Source organism: Helianthus annuus, chromosome 4 (assembly GCF_002127325.2).
Source record: "Helianthus annuus cultivar XRQ/B chromosome 4, HanXRQr2.0-SUNRISE, whole genome shotgun sequence".
Classification (NCBI taxonomy): domain Eukaryota; kingdom Viridiplantae; phylum Streptophyta; class Magnoliopsida; order Asterales; family Asteraceae; genus Helianthus; species Helianthus annuus.
This window is the reverse complement of record NC_035436.2, coordinates 62,424,541-62,433,220: the sequence shown is the minus strand read 5'-3', so window position 1 is coordinate 62,433,220 and position 8,680 is coordinate 62,424,541. Positions and strand designations below refer to the sequence as shown.

Sequence of the window (8,680 nt, the reverse complement as noted above, 5' to 3'; positions counted from 1 at the left end):
TATTTTGGACACAAAAGAACCAAAAATATGATTTTTACAATTATTACAAAATATATCATATTTTTGACAAGGAGAAAATATATTATTTTTGGTAAGTAAAAAAATATATATATTTTTCTTGGAATTATTAGAAGATATATTATTTGTGGGAGAAAATATATATTTTCTTGAATAAACATGAAATACATTATTTTTGGGTGAAAAATAAGTTTATATATATATATATATATATATATATATTCCAAATTAAACTTGAAAATATATTATTTTTGAGACTTATATGAAATTTATAAATATTTTTGCCAAGGGAAAAATTACAAGTAATTTTTCTATGTAATATTTCTTAATATATATATTTTGTAAATATATATTGATGTATTTTTATTAGAAATATTATTCCGGAAAAGTTAATACAAAAATTAAGTATGAGATACTTAATAAACATAATAAAAATACGTATTCTCATACGTATAAATTGAACACCGGAATACGACATCGATACTTGGCAAAAATATACAAGGATAAGAATACGAATACAAATACACCCATCCTTGGGAAGTCATGCAGGTACAAATACATAAATTGTGTCAAGTTAGAATATATTATTTTAACTAATATTCCAAAAATTAAATAAATATAATTTAAGTTAAAATATTTATTGTTTTAACAAATAATTATATAACTTGGAATAATATTAAGGACACAAAGAAACGTAACTCAAAGACACTAATTAATACTAAGTCAAGGCACGACCCGCTCGTCTAATAGACTGTAGTACGTTGTAGGTAGTCGTGCACGCGAGTAGCACCTTTGGGTTACATTCGGATACGAAGAACGCAAGATTGTGAGTTCATGTCCCCCTTTTCTTTTAACTGTTTTTCTGTTTTATAACATCGGGGGTGAAGTACATGATTCAAATTGTTTACAAACGTTGATACATGGTATGGTTAGCTAAGGAAAGGTACTGCTAGATCATGTGAGTGGTGGGTACAATGCTTAAGACCATTAATCCCCGTAGTAGGACCGAGAGACATGAGTGATAGATCTATTTGGGTGTAGCGAGCCCACACCCATGTGGACCGGGGTTTGGCCCATGAGGTGACTATGTCTTACTGCCGGAAGCCCGGTGCAAAATCTGCTAGGTTTGAGCCTTCCTGCATCACGTCACACATATTAATGGCCTTGCAAACCATTAATCGATCTGTTTTCCTTGTTTGCTTTCATACCGGGTTTACAAAACATACATACTTACAAATGATTACAAAGGTTTATTCGTGCAGACATACAAAACACATGAACTCGCTCAACTTTTGTTGATGTTTTCAAACTACATGTATTTCAGGAAATTAAATGTGGATCTGGCGGGCGTTTGGAAGTTTCAAGTGATGTTGGAAATAAAATATGTCATCTGGTGTCTAAGGGTTTGGATTGTGCATCTTATAAGTTTAAGTGGAAACTATAAGTTTAAGTGGAAACTAACGGGCGCAGTTAGCACATTATTCCGTCAAATTTAATTAGGTCCCTAAGGACATAAAGATTCCCAATGAACTATTATTTTAAACTCATTTAACCAAAATTTCGCATCGTTAGTTTGTTCTCGGCTTTAAGGGTCGTTTTACCCAGTTGCTAGTCACACCTCACTTGAGGTGGTTTATTACTCAATTCTGACCCAACCATCTTTAGTCAGGCCATATGCCTTTATCGAAGTATGGCCCATTACACATACCTGGCGCAGGGCAAAACAATGACCCGTTATCAGTACCTTACGATTCTATTTGCTAAATCATGGCAATACATGCCCATACGTTATGCTTACATGTAAGTATGAAACTTAACAAATAAAGCATTAAATATCAATAATATCCAAATCAAGATTACCACATTCAAGTCCCTTTTTCATAGAAATCCATCAACATGTGAAATTACAATATACCTTAGGTTTGTTAGACTAGATGATTTAAATCCTTCAAACATGCAAGGATTCATCTCAATTGCACCTTCAATCTTGCAAATTCCTTTGGTTTAGGTTTTGTGAGGTGTTTTCCCTCTCTCTCCCCCTATATATGCGACACACACATACATAGTATTTGTGCGTTTTATTTTCTTCCCCTTTAATATTTTTAACTATCAAACAGTGTAATTTTAGCCCCTCTATGTTTTGTTATGTATTTTGATTGTTTAAGGCTCACTTAACCATTATCCATAACTAAAAATGTTAACTAGGTTAATATTCCTAGTCATACACTTCATGCCAGTTATTAAGTGAACATCGTAATTTCATTTACTAAATTCAGAGATGTTACAACTCGACTTAGATTAAATTCCGATAGCCCGAGCCTTTTATAACTTTATCTTATAAAACATGTATTCATCTTTTATTTTTTATTTATTTAAATCTTAATGTTTATCGGGTTAACTTTTACGACTAATGGTATTTTACCCGCTCATCCCCGGTTAATTTGGCTTAATTATCGAATCTGTTTTGGGGATGTTACATGAATTGTAAATGATATAAAAGTATAGGGTAAGAAGTAAAAATTAAAGATAAAAAAAAGGAAAAAAAAAACAATAGTAGGTACAACCCACCAAAAATAAGAGTACAACCCTTCATGCACATAACACTTGTTAAGCATGAGATACAACACCACCATACACAAACAACTTGCAAATTAGTATTATATAAATAATGTAATAAGTTGTTATATGTTTCTCATTTTTGTTGGAGCTTTGTATTTTGGGTTTGTATCTTGACATTACAAAAGAAATAGGTTATACGTTTTGTATTTAACTAGGTTTGATTAAAATATGTACACCTTCACCCAACCTACATTGTGATCGACAATCGGAGGAAGGACAAGATTTTAGACAATGCAAAGGTCTCTTATTTGCCTTGGGCAAAACCGATATCGAATACAATATATTCGGTCAAGATGTGACTGCGAATAAAACTAATTAGACAACATGATGATTGATACTGACACATCATCAAGGATTAGTTATTAGGATTTTATAAAGGTACCCTCTCGAATAGTCCAAAATACAACCTGTTAAGCGCAATCCAATTTAAGTTAACACACATCGTTTTATAGATTCAAATATGTGTGTCCACATACATAGACATGGCAGTTCCAATAAAAAAAGTGAGTTTTGCCTAAAAAACATAATACATCATGAGGAGGCAATGCCTTAACTTTGTTGGTTCCATGAGCAACTAGTATTTATGTCCATTCACGAAGTAGCACACTTGAAAATTTAAATAGAAAAACCGCACTAAGGTATCATTATACAATTGAAAATTTAAATAGAAAAACCGCACTAAGGTATCATTGTACAATTGTACAATAGCATTGATATGGTTTTGGTCCACTTATATGGGACAACCCACTTACTTTGTTAATAGTATCGTCGTACAATATAACAATTATCAACTTTGTTTTTAATGACGTAGATACTTTTTAATATATTTTTAATTAAAATTTGTAACTCTTTTTTGTTTACTCTAATGAGTGGTTTACTCTAACGAGTGTATCAAAACCGAACAAATTTCAACTAGTTAATAACCAATGATAAACCCCCCACGTTAAACACATAAGATAATATGAAACGTGAGTGAAAATTAGTGTGACTAAACTATAACTTAATTATGTTTTTAATAATAAAAAGTGTGACTAAACTATAACTTAATTATGTTTTTAATAATAAAAAGTGTGACTAAACTATAACTTAATTATGTTTTTAATAATAAAAATTATCTTTGTAGCGGTTATAAATAATGAAGGGAGGTAATGAATCAGGGCCCCAATTGGTAAAAACCGTAACAAACCCCTTCCCGGCGTTACTCACTTCCGGCGTAGCAATGGACCCAAAGTTCGCCGGAAAACCACTCCCCGTCACCCAATACCACTCCGGCGACCGTAAACACCTCGATCGGATGTCTGAAACCCCCACTCGACCTCCTCACCATCGCCGGACCCAATCGGAAACCTTCCTCCCCTTCGCCGACGAAGACATCCTCTTAGACGACGTCGTTGCAGACTTCAATTTCGCCAGCATCGACCTCCCTACCCTCTCCGGCGACCCTCCGGCACCAACCTCTACTGAAAACTCGTCGGAGAGAGAGCCCGCCGGTAGAAAGCCGGTAGGGTACGGTAACCATCTCAGGAGTCTTTCTATGGATTCTGATTTTTTTGATGAGTTAGGGTTTGGTTCAGCCGCCGGCGACGGTGGGAGTCGTCACCGGCATAGTAATTCGATGGATGGGTCTGCTGCGACGTCGTTTGAAGGGGATTCTGTTTTGATGTTGGTTGATAATTCCAAGAAAGCACTTGCGCCTGATAAGTTGGCTGAACTTTCGTTGATTGATCCAAAAAGAGCTAAAAGGTTTATGCTTTTTCTGAATTTAAGTGATTTTTGTGAATTTATTTTTAATTATGTGAATTTAAGTGAATTTTTTTTTAATTATGTGAATTTAAGTGATTTTTTTTTAATTTTTTTTAATTGTGTGAATTTAAGTGAATTTATTTTTAGTTATGTGAATTTAAGTGATTTTTGTGAATTTAAGTAATTTTTGTGAATTTATGTGAATTTTGGAATTAAATGATGTTTTTTTTTTGTATGGATGGTGTGTAGGATTCTTGCAAATAGACAGTCTGCAGCGAGGTCGAAGGAGCGGAAAATGCGGTACACGAGTGAGTTGGAGAAGAAGGTGAAGACGCTGCAGACGGAAGCCACTACGCTCTCTGCGCAGGTTACTAAGCTGCAGGTATATGTTTATGTTTGGTTTTGATGGATGTTTGAATTTGGTAGATTCATGTGTTTGAATTTATGAATTATGACATGTTAACATGTGAATTGTGTTGATTTTGGTCTTGGTTTACAAGATTGCCTTGCTTTGTTGTCCTTGAAACTTGCAAGATATGTTTAAGAATGTTTTTAACTGACAAAACACTAATTAATATATTTGGATAGTTGTAAATCGAAAATCCACTATAGAGATTTTTGGATATATACGTGTTGGCCCCCCCCCCCCCCCCCCCCCCGGTCAGAAATCTCAAGCTTTGCCACTGTCTGTCGTATATCTTTTATATATCATATTTTTTGTCTAGTAATTCATACCTTAATTTTGACGTAGATGTGCGTGAGGCGCTGCCTTGAGGCCCTGAGGTGTTCTCCGGATCGCCTCAGGCGCGCTTTTAAAAACTAAGATCATGACTGTGAAAATAGTGATATTCGTGAGTACTAACGTACCCTAGATTTCTTACCTTAAGTTTGTTGTTTGTCAAATGTAAAGGTTTATTTTGCACTTAACTATTGTGTAACAATAATGATAACATAACTAAAGACTAAAGTTCAAGCATATATTGGTTTATAAAGCTGGCGGGTGTGATTAGTTGATCATACAACTGCCAACATCCAAACAGTATTTTCTACGGCTTGTTTTATCACAATTGCTCGTTTGATTCTTATTTTCTAGTATTGCATAGTTAACGCACTCAAGTCACACAATGACTCTTCATATGGTGCAGCGGGAGACTAGTGACATAACGACTGAAAACAAGGAGCTCAGACTAAGGTTAGAAGCAATGGAACAACATGCTCAACTTAGAGATGGTAATTCCTTTTACTTTTGTTTTACTAATTGCCATCACCTGTGTTTTCTTAAAATGGGTTGATTTGACCGCATTAAAATGGATTCTCGTCGGCCAAATAAAATAATGATACAAATTGTTTAAAGTTAAACAGAGTAATCATATAAAATATCACAGGATGACAGGATGTTAACTATACTAAAAGTAAGAAAATGATGTAACATTTGGAACAAAGAAGATATCAAATTTATATTAGTTAAGAAATTGGGTTGGCCTAAATTAGTTTTCTGTTTATATAAAGGCAGTTAGGGTTGAGCCGATCCCTTAACAAAATTCAAGCTCAGCTCCTTTATTATTTTTTATATACATATATAAATATTTTTTGTATACATTTATAATAATATAGGGAGAGGATCATGAGAAAACTTTGTGAGACTACTCGAGAAAACTCTATGAAACGATTGATATAATAGTATAGGGAGAGGATCATGAGAAAACTCTTTGTGAGAATACTCGAGAAACCTCTATGAAACGATTGATATTTATGGGGTTTAGTTTTTAGGTTTTAGGGTTTAATTTTTAGAGCTTAGAGAGTAGCTTTTAGGGTTTAGCTTTTAGAGTATAGTTTTTTGGGGTTTGGTGTTTATTTCTTAGTGTTTAGAGTTTAGGGTTTAGTGATGGTTAGATAAAGTTTTCTCATAAAGAGGAGTTTTCTAATGATCCCTCTCCTATAATAATATGTGTATATATATAACATAGTAGGCTTCAGTTCAATTAAGAAGCACCACGAGTTGTGAGAACCATGAGAACTCCTACTTCTCGCGCGAGTAGGGCCACAATTGTTTTTGTACAAACGTAGATGAAAATATTATAAACATATTTGTAAAAAAAACAAAAAAAAAAATTGTCGAGTCGGTAGTTACGCCTGATGTAAGTTTTGTTTACGCCCTGATGTAAATTTTGTTACGGCGACAAAAATTTTTTTTACACCTGATGTAAATTTTTGTATGCGACGTTTTTTTTTTATTTATTTTTTATTTTTTATTTTTTTGCTGAAACAAATCATATCTTTTTAAGATTTTTGAGAAAATTTTTTTTTGGAAAAACCTTTTGGAAGGCCTAGTTCCCATGGTTCTCACAACTCAAGGTGGTTCTCATTCTAACCTTTCCCTAACATAGTATATCTTATTTAGATATATTATTTATAATTGTATATACAATTATCTTTATTTGCTAATATATATTTATTATATTAAAATAAAATTTATTATATTAATATAAATAATAGCCTCGTGTGCCTAGCTGAGCTTCATGCGGGCTCGTCGATAAATAGCCTCTTGAGTAGCACATGAGCGGCTCGACTCGTTTACATCACTACAAGAAGTGATCAAGAGACAGTGCTGTCCTTGATCATACACTGAACAACACATGTGTAGCTTAATTTTGACTCAACGATTTAATCATTAATGGTTATGAAGTCAAATATAAAAGGTAGAAACAATAATTACTTTATGCACTAAAACTTATGAGTTATGACATAGGCTCTTAACTGTTGATTTTGAAAGCTCGGTTCCTAAAATACATTCTTTGTATGTGCGGTTTGCTAGTAGTAAAATCAAACTGGAGAATATTTCTGACAGATCATCTTTGTTTTACAGCTTTGAATGAAGCACTGAAAGAAGAAGTCAACCGTCTTAAACGTGAGGCGGGTCAACCACCACTCCTCAACGGGATGAACTACAACGCATCATTGCCGCCTCCATACTCTCCACACCCACAATCGCTTCATCACTTTGCTAACCTGAATGCTCAGCCGCCACAGCCACAGCCTAATTCGAATAATACGGGTCAGCTCAAACCTAGCTTCATGGACTTCAACTAAATAGTATAAACAAGCGTAAGGTACAATTATATTATCTTGTAGATAAATACACGATGTGAGAATGTATACTAGTATCGGTATAGATTGTTCTTGAATAACGCGTATGCAAATAGGAGCTGTTTTAGTACGGTTCGGGTTTGTAAAGGTTGTGGAACTTAGCATCTGTATATAGGTTTTCTATATTTGTTCCTGAAAGCGGTTATTTATGTGAGTTGTATTCATTGTGCAACTCTTATGGTTATGTTATTGTTATAGAATAGATGGTATCTAACAATTCAAGTTGACGATCTGCAGCGACTGACTCTGTCACTTTACGATTTTTTGTCTAATAAGAAGAAAGATAACTTGTGTTTTCGACATGATTTAAATCATATATATGTAAAGGAGAGTTGTTCAAGCTAAAGGTCGATTGTTGTTGCTACGCTTAAGATCCTATCTGAATTCTTGTGCTGACATTCAGATTTTTACTCAAACGTTGAAAAAGAACGTAAGGTGTGTAATCATAATCCTCAACGCATATAGGGGATATATCACGAGAAAACTACTTTTAATAAGAAAACTAAAAAACTTCATCCGAAGTTGTATTACACATATGCAATACATGTATCTGGAATTTAAAAAACACGCCAAGGAACACAACGAAATTCAGATTGTTCAGAGAATAAGATCGGTTCTATTAAGGACAGAAAAGTCCTTGCGATCCACATAGACGTTTTTTTTATATTACACATGTATGTGTTTTTTTTTTCCAAAAATTTATTTTTTGGATATAATGCATATATGCATTTTATATGAAAAAATAAAAGTTTTGGAAAAAGAAAACATAACAAAAAAAACGCCCTATTACAAATCTGTAATATATCATATATTACACATATGTAATATAAAAAAACGTCCTATTAGTGCATATGTCTGTTGACTTCGTCTTGTATCGAGTCATGTAACTAGATAGATAGACCAAGACACGTAGTACGAGAAAAACGGGAAACAGGGCTGAACCAGCCACCTCGCACGAGGTGACCAGTTTGTGCGACCTGGCCAGGTCGTGCGACCTGGCCAGGTCGTGCGACCTGGACCAGATCGTGTGGATGGTTCGTGCGACCTGGCTTCTCCTATATATAGAGGGTCTTGGGTCTTCATTTGTAACATTCTGATTTCGGTAGCGAAGCTCTGTCGAAGTGTCGCCAGCTCGTGTAACGTTGTGAAATCA

The 8,680-nt window shown here is 34.1% G+C and overlaps 1 protein-coding gene across 1 annotated transcript; it reads left to right on the top strand.

The window, feature by feature from the left end:
- Window positions 1-3,768: 3,768 nt before the first annotated feature.
- Window positions 3,769-7,754, top strand: LOC110936604 (transcription factor VIP1). Its single transcript, XM_022179008.2, has 4 exons — window positions 3,769-4,380; window positions 4,630-4,762; window positions 5,526-5,610; window positions 7,247-7,754. The coding sequence occupies exons 1-4, from the start codon at window positions 3,773-3,775 to the stop codon at window positions 7,468-7,470; spliced, it is 1,050 nt and encodes a 349-aa protein (XP_022034700.2). The 5' UTR covers window positions 3,769-3,772; the 3' UTR covers window positions 7,471-7,754.
- The last annotated feature ends 926 nt before the right edge of the window (window positions 7,755-8,680 follow it).

Excerpts from the sequence above, each read along its gene's own strand:
- LOC110936604 (XM_022179008.2), top strand. The coding sequence starts at position 3,773 with ATGAAGGGAGGTAATGAATCAGGGCCCCAATTGGTAAAAACCGTAACA. Across the intron at positions 4,381-4,629 it reads GATCCAAAAAGAGCTAAAAG|GATTCTTGCAAATAGACAGT; the intron begins GTTTATGCTTTT and ends GATGGTGTGTAG. Across the intron at positions 4,763-5,525 it reads CGCAGGTTACTAAGCTGCAG|CGGGAGACTAGTGACATAAC; the intron begins GTATATGTTTAT and ends CATATGGTGCAG.